Source organism: Chlorocebus sabaeus, chromosome 1, assembly GCF_047675955.1.
Source record: "Chlorocebus sabaeus isolate Y175 chromosome 1, mChlSab1.0.hap1, whole genome shotgun sequence".
In the NCBI taxonomy this organism is placed as follows: Eukaryota; Metazoa; Chordata; class Mammalia; order Primates; family Cercopithecidae; genus Chlorocebus; species Chlorocebus sabaeus.
The window spans coordinates 58,538,351-58,560,382 of NC_132904.1; the positions used below are offsets into that span (position 1 = coordinate 58,538,351).

Below are 22,032 nucleotides of genomic sequence, written 5' to 3' on the forward strand. Positions count from 1 at the left end.
TGTTTCCTCAGCCCAGGCAGGAAGCCTGGGAAGGACTCAGGACCCACAGAAGGGGCCTCCTGTAGTGAAGGGAAGAGAAGCAAGGCTGCTGAGTCTTGAGTACCTTGAGAAGTCTTGGCTTGTACCCTGTGACCAACACCAGGGTGACCAACATATTCACAGCTCTGGGTTCCCACATGCGTTCAATCTTCTACTTTCAACTCCTGCCCAAAAGTTGAACTTCAACCTGGATTGCCTGCAGTGCAGATGACTCTGCTGGCCTAGTCCCTGGGTGGAGCAGGAAGCTCCAGTAATGGTATCTAAGCCATTCTGGGGTACACAGGTGAATTAGGAAGCAGCAGTGAAAAGGGACCATAAAGTAGTATTCTGGGATAGATGGACCAAGCGTGCTGTGAGAGGGACCAGGGCCATGTGGGGAAGGGGTCAAGCTGAAAAATGATCATCCAGTATATGTGCTGTATGCCCTCAGACCAGCCCTGTTAGGCCAGAAGGAGACTGCACCCCTGGACTGGCAAGTCAGTGCAAGACCCTGCTAATAGGACTATTGAAGTCTCTCACTATGGGTTTTCTGTGGGGTGTTTGTTTCTTGGGGTGAAAGCTTCCCTCTTCCCAGGCAGGCCCAGCAAAATCTGTAGGATTCAGGCAGGGTTCTGACAGCTGGAGACAAGTTGTTGAGAAAATTCCTGATGGAGGGTTACGGAGTGCTCAGGAGGGAGAATATAAGGTTTCAGAGGCTGAGAGGGAAAGAAAAGGTAAGGGGGAGTCTTGGAATAGTGGCTCCCATTGCCTAACACCCAGAAACAAGACATACCCTGCAATGGGGAGAAGATGAGTGTGAGACATTGGCTGTAGCAGTGATGGCATTGCCCAGGCTGCCAAGGACTCAGAGAGTCCAGCCTTGCCCACTGACCTATGAGGAGGGAATGATGTTCACAGCACATTTTCATTTCGTAAGTCATGAGAGGACATCGAGCCTAATGGTAGAGGCCTGGTGACATGTTGTTCCAGAGGTTCCGGAATCTTTGTTTTCCTGTTGGAAGGAAACTTTGCAGAGTAGAAAAGGGATCTGAGACTTTTGGTAAGATTATATATGGGACTGTCAGGGGTATGGAGCCATTTGTGAGGGATCAGGGCTCTTTCAGCCTTGGCTAGGGAGCAGGGGTCCTGGAACCTCATCCTGACCCATAGCTGAGTCTGCCCATAATTCTTTTCTGACTCAGTAGGCAAATCTCACATAGAAATGGGTCAGCTTTGGGAGTGGGCCCAGGAAGTACTGAGGATAGCAGGTGAGATCCCAGGAAGAGATGGATGTGGGGCTGAGACACTGGAGAGAGAAACATGACTGTCAGATAAACGGCGTCTGTGACTCTTAGATCTCATTATGCCTACCACCATAACCTACCCCCAATTCCTAATATTCTCCTACCCTAGATGGGGGAAAATTGTCAGAAATTTGACTGTAACACTAGCAACACTACTCAGTACTTGAAATGCATTTTTGCATTTTTTTCATTCAACAAATATTTCTGGAACAACTATTATATGCCAGGCACTCTTTTAGGAGTCAGGGATATATAATGGTAAACAAGACAGGCAAAACAAAGCAAAGCAACAACAACCATCACCAAATAAGTAGACAGATGAAAGAATTTCAAGTTTTAGTAAGTGAAATAAAACAAGCAAGGGTCTGAAATGGCTAGATAACGTGATCAAGAAAGGCTTCATTGAGAAGGTAGCATTTAAGCAGGAGTCAGTTATAAATATTGTGAAACCCCAGTTACAGTTCTATTTGTTCTGTGTTGAGTAAATAAAGCATTTTCCCCCAAGGTGGAAACTACCAAGAAAGACTAATTACTAGTAGTGGTACTCTCTGGAAGAGAGACACCTCCTCTTCCTGTCTCATTACTGTCAACGCTTCACTTCCAGGCACTTTTTGCAAAGCTCTTTGCCAGTCAGGGAAGGTGAGAGGCTGGGCATGGGGCTTGGACATTTGACAACAGTGAGACATTATTGTCCCCAGACTCACTAGCCCAAGGGTAAAGCTGAAGAGGCTTGGGCATGCCCCAGAAAGGCCCCTGATGAAGCTTGGAAAAAGTTGTTCTCTGAGTATTTCTAAGTGAGTTTATCTGTGTGTATGGTTACTAAATGTAGTAAGTATTGCTGTCTCTAGCTGCCTTAGAGCAGGGCTTGACACAGTACAGAGAAACATTAGTTCCCTCCTTTTCTCACCTCCCCCATTGTGGAGATAAACTCAGTCATAAAAGGTGATCCTCAGTCTACTCACTTCTTATGGGCACCTGGACCCATTGCCAGGGTGAGAGTCACAGCTGGACATCAGCAGTGTAACCCAGTCACTGCTTGAAAGTTGCTGAAGGGGGTTGGGGGGTAGCTGCCGGGAAAAGGGAGTATTGGATTCAGATTTCTGTCCAGACCCTGACCTTATTTGCAGTGATGTAATCAGCCAATATTGGCTTAGTCCTGGGAGACAGCTCATTCCCAGTGGAGTTGGAGGTGGGGGTGGTGCTGCTGCCAACTCTATATAGAGAGTTCAACTGGTCACCCAGAGCTGTCCTGTGGCCTCTGCAGCTCAGCATGGCTAGGGCACTGGGAGCACCCGTTGCACTGGGGTTGTGGAGCCTGTGCTGGTCTCTGGCCATTGCCAACCCTCTTCCTCCGTGAGTAAAGCTGGGACTAGAAGTGAAGGATTGAGTTCTGGGCTGGGGTAAGGTAGGGCCAGTTTTTAGGCCTCAGTCAAATTTAGGGTCAGGAGCTATGGGAAAGGAATCAATCCCAATGGACCCAGATATCTATCTTGTTCTCCCTAGGACTAGTGCCCATGGGAATGTTGCTGAAGGTGAGACCAAGCCAGACCCAGACGTGACTGGTGAGGCCCTGACTCCCAAAGTCTATCTATCTGTTTGGTTGTGTCTCTGCATTTTATCACCTTCTGTTTGTTTGTTTGTTTTTTACTTTGCCATCTCCCTACCTCCGCCCCAGAACGCTGCTCAGATGGCTGGAGCTTTGATGCTACCACCCTGGATGACAATGGAACCATGCTGTTTTTTAAAGGTAGGAGGGACTAAGGTTGGGGTATTTAGGACCTTAGACTTATTCTCCTTCATGAAGGGTGTCCCTGTCTGTGGGAGGTCTTAGGAATTATCTGAGGGTATCACTGACAGCTTCTCTCAAGCTATCTCAGTAGGTCAAAGTTTTCTCACTGGGCCCCTCAGTGAGTGTGGGTTTTTTCAGGGGAGTTTGTGTGGAAGAGTCACAAATGGGCCCGTGAGTTAATCTCAGAGACATGGAAGAATTTCACCAGCCCTGTGGATGCTGCATTCCGTCGTGGTCACAACAGTGTCTTTCTGATCAAGGTACTGCTGGGCCAAAATCAGGGCCAGGCTGGAGAGGGCTAGAATCGACACTGGGGACCCTTCCCCCAAATGGCCTTGGCATGGAGCCCATAGCAATAGGTAGCAGATTTCTTTCCCATGTGCCCTCCTTTCCTGTAAAAGCTCAGGCTAAGGGAGTGTGCATGCATGTGGGCCTGGCAGTTACACCATCCAGTGGCTATTCTTCAGTCCTAGTCTTAGTTCTACACCACTCTGCTGTACTTCACACTGCTGGCCATCCTTTTTTCCCTGGCAATTTCTTCCCTTGCCTTCCATGACCCTGTATCAAGTCCTCTTCAAAGGGCAGGTAAAATTGTTCCCAACACAATGGCACCTGGCCAGAAGAGCATATGGAGCATGAAATCCAGTCTGCTGTGCTCGCGAAGTCCCATGTGACTCAGGCTGTGTCTGCTCAGAGGAAGGGGTGCCTTCTCCTACCTTGCCAAAGGTGCTGTGTGGTTGGGGAAGTCCTGACTGTTGGCTTTGTTTTCCCTCCTGCCTCTTTTCTCTCTCTTTTCAAATGTCTCATTCTTTCTCAGCCAGTTCCCTAATGTTCCTTGGGGATCCATCCTAGCCTTTCCATATACCTTCCCTCAGTGATCTCAATCATCACCATGGCTCTGAGGAATATCTATGCTGTGGACACTGGATCTAGATCTACCTTCTGAACTCCAGACATCTCTTTCCAATTATATGTTCCACAGGCACCTAAAATTCAGCATCCCCCAAACGAAGCTTTGCATCTTCTTTACAAACCAACCTTTCCTCCTGTGTTTTCTGTTTCAGTAAATGACCCCAAAATGTGTCTGATTACTACAAACCAAGTGCACACAGGGTCTCATGATCTGGGCCTTGGTTATCTTCTCAGGTTTATCTCTTCCCCGGCCACATTCACTGTGTGCCAGCCATACAAATCTACATGACCTTGGAGCACATTGCTTCCTCATGTTTGGGCTCTGCATGCTGCTCCCTCTGCTGGTAACACCCTTTCCTCACTTGTCAACCTGGAAAATTCCTGCTGATTTTTCAGCTCTTGGGCCCAATGCTTCCTCTGTGGTGTGAAACCTTCTACAAGTTCTCCAGGCAGACTTAGGCACTCCGTTTATATTCTCAGTGCGCTCTTTACACTACACCTTGGTTGTTGCATGGCTAGGATTGTAGGAGTCCTTTCTGCTTTTGTACAGTGAACTTCCCGAAGTGAAAGACAGAGTCTTGTCATCCTCAGTGCCTCTCACAATGCCTGGCATATAGTAGTTATTCAGTGACTGTTTCTTGAATGAATGAATGAAGAAATGGATGTACTAATGTATAGATGATTGTGGGATGAACATTTGTGGATATGTTTGTCAACACTGATGGTGTTGCAGATAAATGTGCCACAGGAGTGTCTGGGTACAGAGCTAGAGGTGTGTGTGTTATAGTAATAGTGACTGGATTTGCACAAACTGAGGGTGTGTATCATGCAAAAGGACAGAACATTGTTGTCCACAGATGGACTGAGAATGTGTGGGGCCACAGGAGGATATTGTATAAGCACAATACATTAAAAATGTATATAAATGCAGAGTGGCAGTGTCTGGGGATATACAGTCAAAAAGTACTTTTGAATGCAGGGGGACAAAGTCTGGGTATACCCTCCTGAAAAGAAGGAGAAAGGATACCCAAAGTTGCTCCAAGATAAATTTCCTGGAATCCCATCCCCACTGGATGCAGCTGTGGAATGTCACCATGGAGAATGTCAAGCTGAAGGCATCCTCTTCTTCCAAGGTTAGTCCAGGCTGGAATCCAAGAACCTGGAGTAGTGGTGGGTTGGTAGCGATGCCAGTAGTGATGGTGATGGTGGTAGTGGAGCCACTATGTGGCTTTTTAAGGAAGGGAAATAGAGACACCACGTATGGTCTAGAAGTCAAGTGAGGGAAGGAGAGGAAGTCATTCTGGTGAAGGTAACTGGGTATAATTCCGTGTGAATAGTCCCTCGTGGTTCCCCATGACCCTTAAGACAAATCTACCCTCCTTAGTCTTATATACAAGGCTCTCCATGGCCAAATCCCTACTGGCCCTTCAGCTTTGACTTTTATCATACCTTTACCTTAACACTAAGCTCCAGAAACCCTACGTTATTCTCTGTACACTCAGTTTCCTTCCTGCTTTGGAATCTTTCCTCTCTCTGGGGTTCCATCTCTCCTTGTTGTGTGCCTTTTAACTCCTGTTTCAGATTTCAGTTGAAGTATCATCTTCCCTGGGAAGTTTTCCCTGAGTCTCCCCACTGCCTTTGCTGAACTGATCCTGTGCACTTTGCTGCTGAATTTTGGTGTATGATCACCCTCCTTTAGCTGTCTCTCTGATGGTTGTGAGGTCCATGTGGTCAGTACCATTATCTGGCCCATCCTGGGACCCAGAGAAAGCACGAAGGAGGGTATAGCCCAGTCTCACCGAATGCCTGTTGATTGATTGGACAAAGGTGACCACAAGTGGTTCTGGGACTTGGCTACGGGAACTATGAAGGAGCGTTACTGGTCAGCTGTTGGGAACTGCTCCTCTGCCCTGAGATGGCTGGGCCGCTACTACTGCTTCCAGGGTAACCAATTCCTGCGCTTCAACCCTATCACGGGAGAGGTGCCTCCCAGGTACCCGCTGGATGTCCGAGACTACTTCATGCCCTGCCCTGGCAGAGGTGAGAAAGTCCTAGCACTTGAGACCTGTCAGAATTCATCCACCTTCCCTGAGCTTGTGGATCTCCTGTGTCCTAGCTCTCACCTTAACTCCATGTTGCAACACCTTGGCCCTTAATCTAGCCCCATTTCCATTCTGGATTTTCCCATTGCCCTCATATGGGGAAACCCACACCCCACTAACCCCAGCCATCTCTTCCACCTTAGACCTCACTCTGACCTCTGGCCTCCTTCTGTGTTCTCCTCACCCATTTCTCTCTCCAGGCCATGGACACAGGAATGGGACTGGCCATGGGAACGGTACCCACCATGGCCCTGAATATATGCGCTGTAGCCCACATCTAGTCTTGTCTGCACTGATGTCTGACAACCATGGTGCCACCTATGCCTTCAGTGGTGAGAGATGCCCCCAACTCCCCCAGTGTGCTCTCACATCTCTTATACTTGTATCTCCCATCCTTGACACATTTCTCCATTGTCATCACTGTGTCACTTATTTTGTCCCCTCTGTCCCCATCCTTCTGCATGCCCCTCTGCATCCCTTATCTCTGAGGCACATTTCTCAATCTTTTCTGTCATTGCCCAAGCGCCTAACTTCATCCACCTGTCTACCATCTCCTCCTATGGCTGTGCCGTCTGTGGACCTCTCTGGGCCCCTATGACTCCTTGTGTTCTCCTTGCTCAATGCCCTGCTGAGCCTTCTGGCTCTCCCTTGCTCCCTGGACTTCTATGTGTCTCTGTACCTCCTTGCCTCCCTTTGTGCTTGCATATCTTTCTGAGTCCTCTGACTCCCCCTGTTTATCTTCAGAACTGCATCTTGTTCCAGGTTCCTGGTTCCTATGTCCAGACCCCTGGGCATCTCACTGCCTGGGGATGAGAACCAGCTGAAAGTGTTGGGTACTTTAGACCTTTAGAAGCTGGCTTCACTAGCCTGTGGAGGTTTCTCCTCTGAGTAGCCAATGGAGATACCCCTCCCTTGACTTGTGGCATCAATGGTATTAGATGGTAAAAACCATCTAATAATACCTAGGGGCTGTTCTGAGTTCAGTCAGGCAGTAAATAGTCATGCTGCACAGTTGAGAATATCCCCAAGAGGAGTGAGCAAGCACATCAATATCCAACCTAAGATGTATGTATAATTAGGACAGTGGTAAAAATATAAAATAGTGAAAATATTTTTTCACACAAAAATTTTCTGGCCTCTGACCCTTGGAGAAATTTGACCAGTTATGACTATCAAGTTCTGTTGAAAAATACATAACCACATGGAGAGCAAAATCTCCGCAGCAGGATTGCACACTATAATAAGAACATACAGCTAAGGTGAAACACACACCTGTAGTGAAAATACAACATTAAACTGAGAACATATGCCATAGTAAGAACATACAAGTATCAAGAGAACATGCAGCCATGGTGAGAACCCATCGGGAGGACATACAGACAATGTGAAATTCAGAAAGAGAGAGAGTGAGTGAGAGCTTGTGAAAGCAGGGCCACAGGAAACACACAGAAATAGAGAGAGACACCAAGCCATTTAGAGATCACAGAACTTCAAGGCCATGTGGCCATAATGAGAATGCTATCGAACTCCTAAATGAAAAATGTCATGTATGTTCCATTACTGTTGAGAGAACACACAGCATAGAGAGAACACCTTATATTAAATATACCCAGGCCGGGCATGGTGGCTTACGCCTGTAATCCTAGCACTTTGGGAGGCTGAGGTGGGTGGATCGCTTGAGCGACTTGAACCTAGGAGTTCGAGACCAGCCTGGGCAACATGGCAAAACCTCATCTCTACAAAAAATATAAAAATTAGTTGGGTGTGGTAGTGCGTTCCTATAGTCCCATCCACTTCGAGGCTTCAGTGAGCCATGATCGTGCTACTGCACTCCAGCCTGCGTGACAGAGTGAGACCCTGTCTCAAAAAACAAAACAAAACAAAAATAAAACAAAAAACCCCATATATATATATTCCTACCTTAGGTGAGAATGCACTATCTTGGTAAAAACACGAACATGACCCAGCTACAGCATGGTAAATCTTTTTTCTTTCTCTGCCTTATAGTTTTGTTGTTGTTGTTGTTGTTGTAGTTGTTGTTGCTGTTGTTTGAGATGGAGTCTCACTCTGTCGCCCAGGCTGGAGTGCAATGGCACAATCTTGGTTCACTGCAACCTCTGCCTCCTGGATTCAAGCGATTCTACTGCCTCAGCCTCCCAAATAGCTGGGACTACAGGCGCGTACCTCCATCCCAGCTAACTTTTACATTTTTAGTAGAGATGGGGTTTCACCGTGTTGGTCAGGCTGGTCTTGAACTCCTGACCTCAGGTGATCCGCCTGCCTCGGCCTTCCAAAGTGCTAAGATTACAGGCATAAGTAACCGTGCCTGGCCCCTCATAGGTATTTATGTATTCTCTTTGCTTCTTCACAACTTTGGCTTGCACATGGACCATCATGTTCTTTCCGCCTTCTCACTACTTCATGATCTTTCAGTCTCAGATCCAACTGATACCTCCCTCAGTTGTTCTTTTTTCCTAGTAAGATTTCCAGAGAGGGAATCTGAATGGCCCAGTCCATATTTTCAGACCACACCACATTAAAGTGGTTGATTGCCAGCCTATGTATTGGCTACATTAATGGATTGGGGACTCATCACTTACTTCACTGCACAAAGCAGCATAGCTCTGATTCTCAAAATAGGGTCCCTGGGCCAGGTGTGGTGGCTCACGCCTGTAATTCCAGCACTGTGGGAGACCGAGGCAGGCAGATCACTTGAGTCCAGGAGTTCTAGACCAGCCTGGGCAACATGGTGAAATCTCATCTCTACTAAAAATACAAAAAATTAGCCAGGTGTGGTGGCATGTACGGTAGTCCCAGCTATTCAGGAGGCTGAGGTAGGAGGATTGCTTGAGTGTGGGAGGCAGAGATTGCAGTGAACCATGACTGCGCCTCTGCAATCCAGCCTGGGTGACAGATTGAGACCCTGTCTGAAAATAAAATAAAATAAAATAAAATAAATAAAATAAAATAAATACAGTTCCTGAGCAGGGTAATTTCAGTGGGAAACCTCCCAGGGGAGGTGGATATGTCAGTCAACACTATATACTCAGTACACAGCTAATAAGAGAACTTGTGGTTGCAGCAAGAACGCTAGGTGTTTACTCAACAAATATTGTTGAGTATCTGGTAAGTAGTGGGCATTGTCCTAGGCACTGAGATACAGTAGTCAACATGGCAGACGAGATGCCTGCCCTGATAGGATCTGCTAAAGTGAGAGGACAATAACAAAGAGAAAGGAAGAAAGAGAATACTTTTAGGTAATATTAAGGATTGTAAAGAAAATAAGACAGGATAGTGGCATAGAGGTGAGGAGAATGAGGGCCCTCTTCTGAAGAAATAATTTTTGAGCTGAGACTTCAGTGATGAGAAGGAATTAGCCACACAATGTGCTGGAGGAAAAGCATTTTAGGGAGGGTGAGCAGCACATACTTCAAGGAATCAAGAAGGAAGCTGGAACACAGAGAAAGAACAGGTGGGTGACTTGAAAGAGCAGGGAAGGCAGTGGCCAGGTTACCTAGACCTGGTAAGGGTTTTCAACCATAAAAGGGCGTCATCAGAAGGTCTTGAACAGGGCTGTGACATATTCTAACTCATTTTTTATAAAAGATCACTCTAACTTTTTGCAGAATATAAGTGATAAAGGTACAATCATGTAAGCAAGGAATCCAGCTAGCAATTCCTGCAGTTGTCCAAATTAGAGGTGATGACAGCTTAGACTAGGATGATAGCAGCAGAGGTAGTGAGAAGTCAGCATGATATATTTTGGAGGTAGAGATGACAGCATTAACTAATAGATAGGATAGGCCAGGTGCAGTGGCTCACGCCTGTAATCCTAGCACTTTGGGAGGCCAAAGTGAGTGGATCACCTGAGGTCAGGAGTTCGAGACTAGCCTGAACAACATGGTGAAACCTCATCTCTACTAAAAATACAAAATTAGCTGGGAATGGTGGCACATGCCTGTAATCTCAGCCTACTTGGGAGGCTGAGGCAGGAGAATCTCTTGAACTTGGGAGGTGGAGGTTGCTGTGAGCCAAGATTGCGCCATTGCACTCTAGCCTGGGGACAAGAGCGAAACTCTTGTCTCTAAATAAATAAATAAATAAATGATATCAGTCAGAGTAGGGAAGGGAAAAGAGGTTTCAAGAATGACTCAGCTTTTGCAGACTCAGCAACTGAGAGGTTGGTGGCTTTGTTTTCTAAAATTGGGGAGGACTAGGGAGTGTGTGTGTTGGGACCAGAAATCAGTTTGGACATATTAGGTTTTGGGTGCCTACTGGCACTGATTTGGAACCTAAAGCTCAAAGGGGAAGTCAGTCAGAGCTGGTAAGAACAGATTGGAAGTCATCAGCACATAGATGGCATTTAAAGCCCCTGGACTAGGTGAGATTGCCAAGGAAGTGAGGGTAGAGAGAGAAGAGAAGAGGCCCAAACTAGGGGATTCCAATATTTAGATATTAGGTTGAAGAAAAGAGTAGTCAAAAAAGATAAGAGGGATACTGGGAGAGCCTGGTGTCATAGAAGCCAAGTTCCAGAAAAAGACATTTACAGGAGAAGGAAGTAGTGAGCAGTCAAGTGCTCCTGAGAGGTGGGGTCAGATAAAAACAGAGAATTGACCATGAGATCTGGCAAACTGGAGAATACTAGCAACCTGGATAAGAATTTCAATGGTTGAGGGAAACAGAAGTGTAATAGAAGAGGATTGAGGACAAAAGATAAATGGGAGCCTAGATAATTCCTTAATACGTTGTTGTGAAAAGAGGAGAAGAAAAATGGGGTGCTAGCCCAGCTACTCCCTCACTCTCCCACCACCTCACAGGGAGGGACTGGAGAACACAGCCAGAGTGAGAACATTCAGCAGAAGCAGTGCTTCCTTTTTAACTTTTGGATACTGTATCTCATTATCTATAACCGCATCTCTGCACATGGACACCTGAGATCCTTAGGGAGTGCCCGCCAACCCCATGATGTTGGCCTTACCTGGAAACTTAGCCACTGTTCTTCACACTTGCCTTTCTTTCAGGTACCTGCTGATTCCAGTTCCAACCAGGCCACAGTGCCCAACATTACTGACCAAGTCTTGCTCTATTTCTCCTTCTTACCTGGCCTCTTCCATCTTGGTCTCTGGATGCATTCTCTCCCTCTCATGACTCATTTCTGCAATCATCACTAGCCTCTTCTCTGCCTGGGCTTCTGCCAGCTGCCCTAGAGCAACCTATGGTATTCTACAGGGACCCACTACTGGCGTCTGGACACCAGCCGGGATGGCTGGCATAGCTGGCCCATTGCTCATCAGTGGCCCCAGGGTCCTTCAACAGTGGATGCTGCCTTTTCCTGGGAAGAAAAACTCTATCTGGTCCAGGTGTGTATTGGGGGAGAGGCTTGAGGTGGAGACTAGAACAAGCATATCCAACTCTGTATTGATTACTGTCCTTTGTCCTCCAGGGCACTCAGGTATATGTCTTCCTGACAAAGGGAGGCTATACCCTAGTAAGCGGTTATCCAAAGCGGCTGGAGAAGGAAGTCGGGAGCCCTCATGGGATTATCCTGGACTCTGTGGATGCGGCCTTTGTCTGCCCTGGGTCTTCTCGGCTCCATATCATGGCAGGTGAGGGGCTTCTGGGTGCTTAGGGGGCAGCTTGTTCTGCTACGTGTCTGTGGCATAGATCCCCACCAGGGCATGAGAAGGCCTAGGTCAGGATCCCCACGACATGGAAGCCGTGCTATGTTTGGTGCCTTCTCCCCAGGACGGCGGCTGTGGTGGCTGGACCTGAAGTCAGGAGCTCAAGCCACATGGACAGAGCTTCCTTGGCCCCATGAGAAGGTGGACGGAGCCTTGTGTGTGGAAAAGTCCCTTGGCCCTAACTCATGTTCTGCCAATGGTCCTGGCTTGTACCTCATCCATGGTACCAATTTGTACTGCTACAGTGATGTGGAGAAACTGAATGCAGCCAAGTCCCCTCCACAGCCCCAGAAAGTGACCAGTCTCCTGGGCTGCACTCACTGAGGGGCCTTCTGACATGAATCTGGCCTGGCCTCACCTCCCCAGTTCCTCATAATAAAGACAGATTGCTTCTTCACTTGAATCAAGGAACCTTGGTTGTGAAACAATCTTACGTCTTTTTTGGAGTTGAAAAGTTAGCAACTTCTCCTTTGAGGCTCTTGAGCTCAAACAAGGTTGTGAGAAACAAGGAAGGGGAGGACTAAAGGGCAAACCTCATCTCTGCACAGATGATTCTTAGGTCCGGATCATAAACTGGCTTTTTGCAGACTATCTACACATAGTGGGAGGAAAGAGAACCAGAGTAGGAAGAGGAACAGCTGAGTTTATACAGCAAGTAACAGGTGGAGCTAGGACTCTGATTCAGCTTGCTAATAGATGACCACAACCCGGCCGCAAGGCATCAGAAACAACAGGGCCTGGGACAACTAAGCATGTGCAAAGAGGATTGGCTCAGAATTGTAGGGGAGGAGCTCCAATCTGGGGGACCTCAAATTGTGGTTTTGGGTGATTCAAGTAACACCACTCATGGCTTGGGTTGCCATGAGTTAGGGATGACAAGTGGAATGAAGTTGAAGTGGGGAAACAGAAATACACCAGCTGTGTGTCAGAGGCAAGCTGGAGAGAGAGGAGAAATAATGCTTTAGGGACCTGGCACCATGAAGCACATTTGCAGAGCATGGCCCCTGGGAGTCTTGCTGGAGCCTCAGGAGCTTTGCTGGCACAGAGAATCTGGCCTACCCAATTAGCCTCCTGGGTATCTGCACCATCTAGACCAGCAAATGTCACCTGCAAGGAGGTTGCAGTGCTTGGTTATTTTCTGGTCATAAACTGGTGAAGGCTTTGGGTTCCAAATTTGCTGACAATGATTTAACTGGGGATTGGGCCTAGACTATAGGTAGCTATGTCTCAGACAAGACCCTATTCCTCCACTGCCTTTACAACCCAGCTGAGGCTGGAGGCTGGCTTGTTTCAGGCTCAAATATTAGCCTGAGATTCCAGCAGAGGCCCCTTACTCTGAGCTTCCATGTCCTAGCCTCATTTTCCTTTCCTATAAAATAGATAGAATGCCACCCACCTTCCAGTGACAATGAATATAGACTCAAACCCATCCCTTGAACTCTCTTGGGAAGGGGCTCTGGACGTAGACCTAGACTGTGGCTCATGGCCTCATGTGATCTAGGGTCAGCCCCTCCCAACCTGTCAGCCCTTTGCTCTGTAGGACTTTGGTGGGTAGAGTAGAAGCTAACAAGCTCTGACTGTCACACAAGGCTTTGTACTGGGAGGCCAGGCTATAGAGTGGCTCCAGCCTGAAGGGCTGGGAGCTGGCAGACAGTGTCTCAGATTAGGTCTGACTAGGAAATTGACTGGAGCTGAGAACAGAGGTTAGGGGCCAAGCAGCTGGGTTGTGGGTCTACTCCTTAGGAGCATCTTGAGCTTTGCTTTTCTTTCCTAATGGTGTCCTGGATGGCTACCCTCATGGGGTTGGCTGCTAGTCTAAGGGGTGGAGATAAGGCCAGAGTTTCAGGTCTGGGCCTTATCAAGTTCATATACTACACTTGGGGCCACTGCTGCATCATGCCAGGGAGCCTAGAGGTGTCTAAACAGTTATCCAGCAACTCTGACACCCAAGGTTAACTTCCTTTTGTTTATGGAGGCAGGAGTACTAAGTCTCCCCTTTCTCCTCTCCTCCCACCTGTTCTCTTGCAGGGAATCCTCTAGCTTCTCTCCAGGGAACTCCCAGAAATGGTTTGTTTGAGTCAATTTAGGCTGCTATGACAGAGTACCTTAGAGTGGGTAATCTATCAGCAATAGGAATTTATTGTTCACAATTCTAGAGGCTGGAAAGTCCAAGATCAAGGCTCCAGCAGGTTCAGTGTCTGTTGAGTGCTTGTTCTGCTTCAAAGATGGCACCTTTCTGCTGTATTCTCACATGGTGGAAAAGGGACAAGCAGCTCCCTTTGGGCTCTTTTATAAGGACACTAATCCCTTTCATGAGGTTGAAACCCATGTGACTTAATCACTTCCCAAAGTCTCCCCCTCCTAATGCTATCACATTAGTGACATTTGGTTCCAACATATGAATTTGGGGGATATGCCAATATTCAGACCATAAAAAGGTCCAACTTATACTTCTTTCATTCACTCATTTAGCATCTCCTATGTGCAGAGCATTGTGCCATTCTACCATCAATAATCTGCCACTCTATCACAGTCAGGAGGGGAACACAGACAAAGCATCGAGTAAATGCAATAAAGTGAGATAGACACTAAGATGGAAGACTCAATATACAAAGGAGAGTGGAGCCAGCAATACTTAGGATGAAGAAGGGGTTAGGAAAGGGGAAAGGCTTCATATATGATAAACACTTAGTTTAATTTTTAAAGATGAGTAAAATTTATGCAATTCCTTTAGCAAATATATATTCACTGCCTACTATGCATTACCATACCAGGGAGCATTGTGAGCAGAGGAAAGGAGAGAAGGGACAACAAGGAGTGCAAACTGCAACCGGCCCCACAGGGCTGGAGTACAGGGGATGTGTGAGGGACTGGTGAGATGAGACTGAAGAGGGAGGCAGGAACATGCCAGTTCACAGGAGGCCTTCCATGGCAGTCTAGGAAACGTGGATATTGTCTATTTTGGGAGCAATAGAGACCTACTGAGGGATTTTAGACAAGAAGGAAGAAGGTGAGGTGATGAGAGTTACATTTGAGAAAGATATCTCTAATTGCTGCAGAGTGGATACTGGGTGAAAAAAGACCCCAGCAGATATGGGCAGACCATTGTGGAGGTTGGTGCTATGGCTAATCTGGTAGATCATGGGGCCTGGACACATGGCAATGGTGAAGAGTAGTGGGCAGATCAAAAATATTTAGAAGACACAATCTATAGGACTTGCCAATGGATTGGATATGAAGGTGAGAGAGAGCGGAACCTCACTTCCAAACTGCTCTATGGCCCTTTTTCCCGGCTCATCATCATGCCTCTTCTTCCCTGATTTTCCATGGTACTTTTTCAGAGTCATACTCCATATCTAACAAGCTTCCCTATGTCCTTTACATACTCCATGGGTACAAACATCTCTATGTCTTTACCTCCAGCCTTGAGAAAAGGTTGTACCCCAGGGCCCCTCTTTCTTCCCCTGTAGCTGCCCCAGTAGATGGGAAGCTGTATCAGCACATCTGCACCATTTTCCCCCTTTTTGTGCTGTCAAATTCCTTCTCCTTCAGCTTCTTGGATACAAGCCATATCATTCTCCCTACTATTCCAATGGCCATCATCTACAAGCCTCCTGTGTTCTCTCAGTTGCTGAAGGCTTTGCAGACTGATGTCCCCACACCAGCTACCCAATTACTACGGCCACAACGTTAACCCTATTCATCACTCACAATTGCTCCACCTGTTGAAGAGATTTGTTAAATTCCAATATCTCTCTTGTGAGTGCAGCCCCTTATCCTTGTGCCTCCCTCACTTCACTCCCACATTCCTGCTCTTTGACTTTGTTACTCTCACAGTCTTCCATTCCCTAAAAGCTATTTTTCTCCTACCCAAATTAGACATCAACATTGATTATCTGGGCCAGGTGCAGTGGCTTATGCCTAATCCCAGTGCTTTGGGAGACCAAATTGGGAGGATCACTTGAGGCCAGGAGTTTGAGACCAGCCTGGGAAACAAAGCAAGACTCTGGTCTCTACAAACAGTAAAAATAATTAGCAGGGTGTGATAGTATGTGCCTGTAGTCCCAGCTACTTAGGAGGCTGAGGCAGGAGGATCACTTGAACCCAGGAGTTTGAGGCCACAGTGAGCTACGATTGCATCACTGCATTCCAGCCCGGGTGACAGAGGAAAACTGTCTCTATTAAAAACAATTATAATTATTTGAACAACTTTCTTGACAATACTTTTATTTCTTTTCCTCCTTTAACCTCTATTTCATCTAGCTATTAAAAAAAAAAAAAAGAAATCAACAACAAAAACCAACTGTAGGTCAGAGAAAGTTTGAGAACTTTAGAATCAGACATGTCTGAGCTCCAATCCCAGCCAAGCCACTTACTGCTTAAATTTGAGAACTTTAACCACTCAGCTTCTTGTGTGTGTGTGATATATATGAGTATGCAAATAAGAATGTATGTTGTATCAATCAGTGTTCAATAAGAATACAGAAACCACTCTAAAAATCTAGGTAGAGAAAGATTTAATGCAAGGAGTTTGTTACAAAGTTGTAAGAAGGTTTGGAGACCATAACCAGGGAAAGCAGTTACCCCAAAATCTGGAAGCTACTACCAATCTGGATTTAGAAGAGCAAATAGGAGAAAAGTTATCACCCAAAGATCCAGAAGCTGGAGCCCATGAATCTGCACCAGCTACTGATGCTATTGGGGTTTGTATTGCTGATGCTACGCAACCACCTCCACTTTCGCTAGGCAGGAACCACTGCTGCTGATGGTGCCAGAGGCATTGCCAGAAACAGAAGGGCTTTTTCCTTTCCCTTCCCTTCAGACCTAATTGGAGCCAAGCTGACAAGGGAGTCTGAGAAATGTGTTTTTCAGATTTCCAGCCCTGGCGATGCAGAGAAGATTATAGAAAATCTTCCATGGGAATGAGCACCAATAGACAATATCTGCTATGTGTATTCAAATGCATTATAACTCTTGGTTGCATGTAATAAAACCCAACTTAGGCCGGGCGCAGTGGCTCATGCCTGTAATCCCTGTACCTTGGGAGGCCAAGGCGGGTGGATCACTTGAGGTCAGGAGTTTGAGACCAACCTGGCCAACATGATGAAACCCTGTCTCTACTAAAAATACAAAAAATTAGCTGGGTGTAGTGCAGGCGTCTGTAATCCCAGCTACTTGGGTGACTGAAGCAGGAGAATCAGTTGAACCTAGAAGGCAGAGGTTGCAGTGAGCCTAGATTGCGCCACTGCATTCCAGCCTGGCCGACAAGGCGAGACGCTGTAAAAAAAAAAAAAAAAAAAATCCAACTTAAAGTGATGTAAGCAAAAAGGGAATTTATTGATTTAAAGAGCTAAAAAAAAATCTATGGGCAGATTTCGACTTCATGGAAAAGGTAAATCTACAGGTTAAATTGATATTGTTAGGCACCTGTCTCCATCCCTTGCTTTGCTTTCTTTGAGTTAGCTTCATTCTTAGGAAAGTTCATCCTTCCTTGTGACAAATTGTCCCTCAGGCTTATGTTCTATCAGCACCTCTTGCCGAATAGTTCCACGAAAATTCCTGGATCTGATTTTTCACTGGCTCAAATTTTGTCATGTGCCTATCTCTGAATTGATCACTTTAACTTAGATAGGCCAATCCTGGGTTAGGAATGTACCACTGAAGTGGGTTGTGGGACTGCAATGATTCCCATCTGAACCACATGGACAAAGAGTGGGGAAGGGATGGGTCTCCAAAGACAACAGATGTGCTATTACCAGTAAAAGGGGGAAGGGTTACTGGGCAGATAATAATGGCAACAACAGATGTTCATGATGGGATAATACTTACCTTGTGAAGGTTTTCTTGTTCCCCTTCCAACCCTCCTTCTCTTCCTCAGCTAAAGAGTTTAAAAGTATTGATATCAGCCTGGTGTGGTGGCTCACGCCTGTAATCCCAGCACTTTGGGAGGCCAAGGTGGGCAGATCACAAGGTCAGCAGTTTGAGACCAGCCTGATCAACATGGTGAAACCCTGTCTCTACTAAAAATACAAAAATTAGCCAGTCGTGCTGGCAGGCACCTGTAATCCCAGCTACTCAGGAGGCTGAGGCAGGAGAATCGTTTGAACCTGGGAGGCAGAGATTGCAGTGAACCAGGGCTGTGCACTGCACTCCAACCTTGGCGAAAGAGCGAGACTCTGTCTCAAAAAAAAAAAAAGAGATATCACTAGGTATTAAATACCTCAACCTCTGCTACTCCCACCTTTTGCCCTACATGCACCCCTATGCTCACCCCTCTCCCTTCAGTCTGTGAAGGTAAGGTGTCCAATTCTCCTACGTGAGCCCTTGATCCTACCCTCTCTCATCACCTCCAGGATCCCCTGATCTCTCATCTTTTTTCTTTTTTTTCAAATTCATCATATCTACTGATATCTTTTAGTAGTTTACACCCAATGTTCAAGTCTCTACTATCTTTTTATTAAAAGACAAAACAGAATATTTTCTTTTACCTGAGAGATTCATTTTACTAGAAAATTTCATTTTATTTTTCAATTTCCTTTTTTTATTATTAATACTATTTTTGATTGGAAATCATAATATATATTTATGGGGTACAATGTGATGTTTTGATATATATATGCAATGTGGAATGATTAAGCTAATTAACATATCCTTCACCTCACTTACCTACAATATTTTATGGTGAGACATTCGAAATTTATTCTCTTGTTATTTTGAAATATACAATACATTGCTATTGACTTTAGCCTTTTTGTTGTTCAATAGATCTCGAAACTTATTCCTCCTGTCTACCTGGAACATTGTACCCTTTAATCAACAACTCTCCATTCCCTTCCACCCCTGCCCCTCCCACACCCCCACACCCTGGCAACCACCATTCTACTGTCTACTTCTATGAGTTCAACTTCATTAGATTCCACATATAAATGAGATCATGTAGCATTTGTCTTTCTGTGTCTAGATTATTTCATTTAATATAGTGTCCTCCAAGTTTATCCATGTTGTCACAAATACAGGATATCCCCACTTTTCCATTGTGTCTATAATCACATTTTCTTTATCCATTCATCCATTGATGGACACTTAAGTTGATACCATGTCTTGGATATTGTAAATAATGTTACAATAAACATGAGCATGCAGATATCCCTTCAACATACTGATTTCAGTTCCTTTGGATATATACCCACCAGTGGGATTGCTGGATCATATAGTAGCTCTATTTTTAGTTTTTTGAGGAACCTCCACACTGCAAAAACTGAATCTTTTTTTTGTTTCAAGGATTCATGTAGGAGAATCTCACATCCCTTTGCAACTACTGTCTATTCTTTCTTCCAAATTTCTCAAAAGGGGGCTCTGCACTTATTTGTTCTACTTCCTCATTTTCCATTTGCTCAATTCATTGCATTGTGGCTTCTGCCTCCATTTTCTGCTAATACAGATCAAATCATGGGGATTCATAACCTCCATGTTGCCAAATTCAAAGGATACCTTTTTTTTTTTTGCCTTGACCTTATTGGAAATATTTTCTGCATTTGATGTTGTTGACCACTTCTTCACCCTTGAAAGTCTTTCCTCTCTTGGATTTCTCCCATGACATTACTCTTTCCTGATTCTTCTTTTACCCTTCTGCTAATTCTCAGGTTTCTTTTTGACTGTCTTTTTCAGTGCTGGCTCCCAAACACTGGCATTCCAGAATTCAGTTCTCAGTCCTTTTCTCTTCTCACTCTATACTCTTCTAGGTAGTTGTTGGAATAGTCCTGTTTAACCAGGCTTGGTTGCTCACCCCTGTAATCCCAGCACTTTGTGAGACCACAGTGGGAGGATTGCTTGAGTGCAGGAGTTCCTGACCTGCTGGGGCAACACAGTGAGACCTCCATCTCTTCATAACAAACAAACAAAAGAATAATTCTGATGAAGAAGGGTATTGGATTGAGAAAATTTTTGCCAGGTCTTGAATTTGACTGAGGAATTCCACTTCATGTAGTATGTGGGAAGACTTTATTCCTTATACATGTTCCAAATGAAAACCACCATCAAGAAGAAAAGAGGTGTGTCAGATCAATCATAAGAAAAATTACAATACCAAAGCAGTATTTATATATAGTGGAGGATAACGCTGCCTTCATTCCAGAAGTGTCTTTACTTTTAATAGAGATGAAAGCTCTATACTTTCATATAGGTGACTTGGGTGCCAACTGTCTCGTAATGCTAATTAGCTAGACTACCAAACCAAATAGCATAAAGCCACTACTCTTGGTAAGTGACTCTAGATGGATTTGCTTATAATTCAATTTTTTCCTGATAGGTCCAAAGTAATAATTTTCAAAACTGCTGCCTCAGAGGAACCCACATTGGTCAGAACTATATGCAGCATCTGAAGTGGCTCACAGGCTATTCATTGGTTGCTCCCACACCATAGAAAGCATCAGAAGAGGGAAGAGATTATAGTAGAGAAAGGATGGGTGAAAGGCACAGGTTGATTCCCCATTGGTCAGGAGACTTTGCAGACCTCAGAGGAGATCAAGAATTCAGTAAGACTGCCTGTGGGTCAAATACGTAAGGAAGAAGATGCCCATGTGAACTGCACATGGGCATCCCTAGCTAATTAGACTCCTCCCTTCAACCTCATCATGCAATCTGTGTCCTTCTTATCTGAAGAGATTTCCCTGAATACTGCAGCCTTCCTGCTCAATGAGATTGGGAAGACAAATATTTTGGCATGCTATCTGTAAACGGGTGATACTTCTGGATTTTTTTAATTTTATCAAAAATAAATCTGGATATCATTTTTTTCTCTACCATTCCATAGCTAATCAACCAATTGATCACTGATTTCTGGGAATTCTACCTCTTGAATATTTATTAAACCTATGCAATTTTCTCCATCCCTAGTCCCACCACTAGAGTCTAAGCCACCATCATCTTTAACCTGGTCTCTTGCTTCCTAACTGGTCTACATTCTTTCAATTTTGCTTTCCTCCTATCTATTCTTCCTCAGGAGCTGAAAGCGATCTTCTAAAATGCGAGTGTGAACATGCCCCTCTCCTGCTTCAAACCCTTCCATGATTTTCCGTTGCCCTTAAAATAAAGGTCAAACCCTTAGCCCAGCATACAAGGCCCTCCTTGATCTGGTACTTTCCCACCTTCCTATTTCATCTTACGCCATTCTCCACTATCACACCTGCATTAGGCTGTTCTTGTGTTGCTATAAAGAAATACCTGAGACTGGGTAATTTATAAAGAAAAGAGGTTTAATCAGCTCACAGTTCTGCAGGTTATACAGGAAACATGGCACCAGCATCTGCTCGGCTTCCAGGGGAGTTTTTACTCATGGCAGAAAGCAAAGTGGGAACAGGCATCCCACATGGGCTGATCAGAAGCAACAAAGTGTGAGGGTAGAGGTGCCATACACTATTCATTTATTTGAGATGCCCAGACTGGAGTGCAGTGGTGTGATCTCAGTTCACTGTAGCCTCCACCTCCTGGGTTAAAGTAATTCTCCTGCCTCAGCCTCCCAAGTAGCTGGGACTACAGATGCCCGCCACCATGCCTGGCTAATTTTTTTGTGTTCTTAGTAGAGATGGGGTTTCACCATGTTGACCAGGATGGTCTCGAACTCCTGACCTCAGTTGATCCGCCCTCCTTGGCCTCCCAAAGTTCTGGGATTACAGGCCTGAGCCACCGCGCCCGGACATGCCACACACTTTTAGATAACAGATCTCACAGGAACTCACTCATCATGGGGAAGACAGCACCAAGCCATGAGTGGTCTGCCCCTATGACCCGAACACCTCCCACCAGGCCCCACCTCCAGCACTGGGGATTATAATTCAACATGAGATTTGATCAGGGGCAAATATCCAAACTATATCAACACCCATACTGACCTTCCTGTACTTCTGCTACTTGGAATACTTTTCTCTTCTCCTGGCTGACCCTTCATCCCTTTCCCTCACTGAATTGTCACTTCCTATGAAAGCCTCCTAAACTTCCCAGGCCAAATTAAACTCACTCACATAGCTCCCTGTACATCTCCTTCAAGATACTCATCACATTCCTAATTACATGTTTAATGTCTCTTTCCCCTGTTAAATTTCAAGCTATATGAGAGACGGAACTATCTTGTTTCTTGACCAGTTGCTAGCACCAAGGACAGTACCTCACACATAGTAATTATTTGCTGGAAGAAAATGAATGAATGAATGAAGACACTTTGTTTTTCT

General features: G+C 45.5%; 1 protein-coding gene across 2 annotated transcripts; it reads left to right on the forward strand.

Annotated features, from left to right (window-relative positions):
• Positions 1–2,415: 2,415 nt before the first annotated feature.
• HPX (hemopexin) lies at positions 2,416–12,217 on the forward strand. Of its 2 annotated transcripts, none has more exons than XM_008008735.3 (10): positions 2,416–2,675; positions 2,826–2,854; positions 2,998–3,069; positions 3,250–3,371; positions 5,003–5,156; positions 5,851–6,063; positions 6,326–6,457; positions 11,355–11,485; positions 11,569–11,731; positions 11,871–12,217. In XM_008008735.3, exons 1-10 carry the CDS (start codon positions 2,593–2,595, stop codon positions 12,128–12,130), a joined length of 1,359 nt encoding a protein of 452 aa, XP_008006926.2. In that variant the 5' UTR covers positions 2,416–2,592; the 3' UTR covers positions 12,131–12,217. The 2 variants fall into 2 exon arrangements, with proteins under 2 accessions (XP_008006926.2, XP_008006919.2); XM_008008728.3 differs by having other exon boundaries at positions 2,422–2,675; positions 2,826–2,884.
• Positions 12,218–22,032: the final 9,815 nt, after the last annotated feature.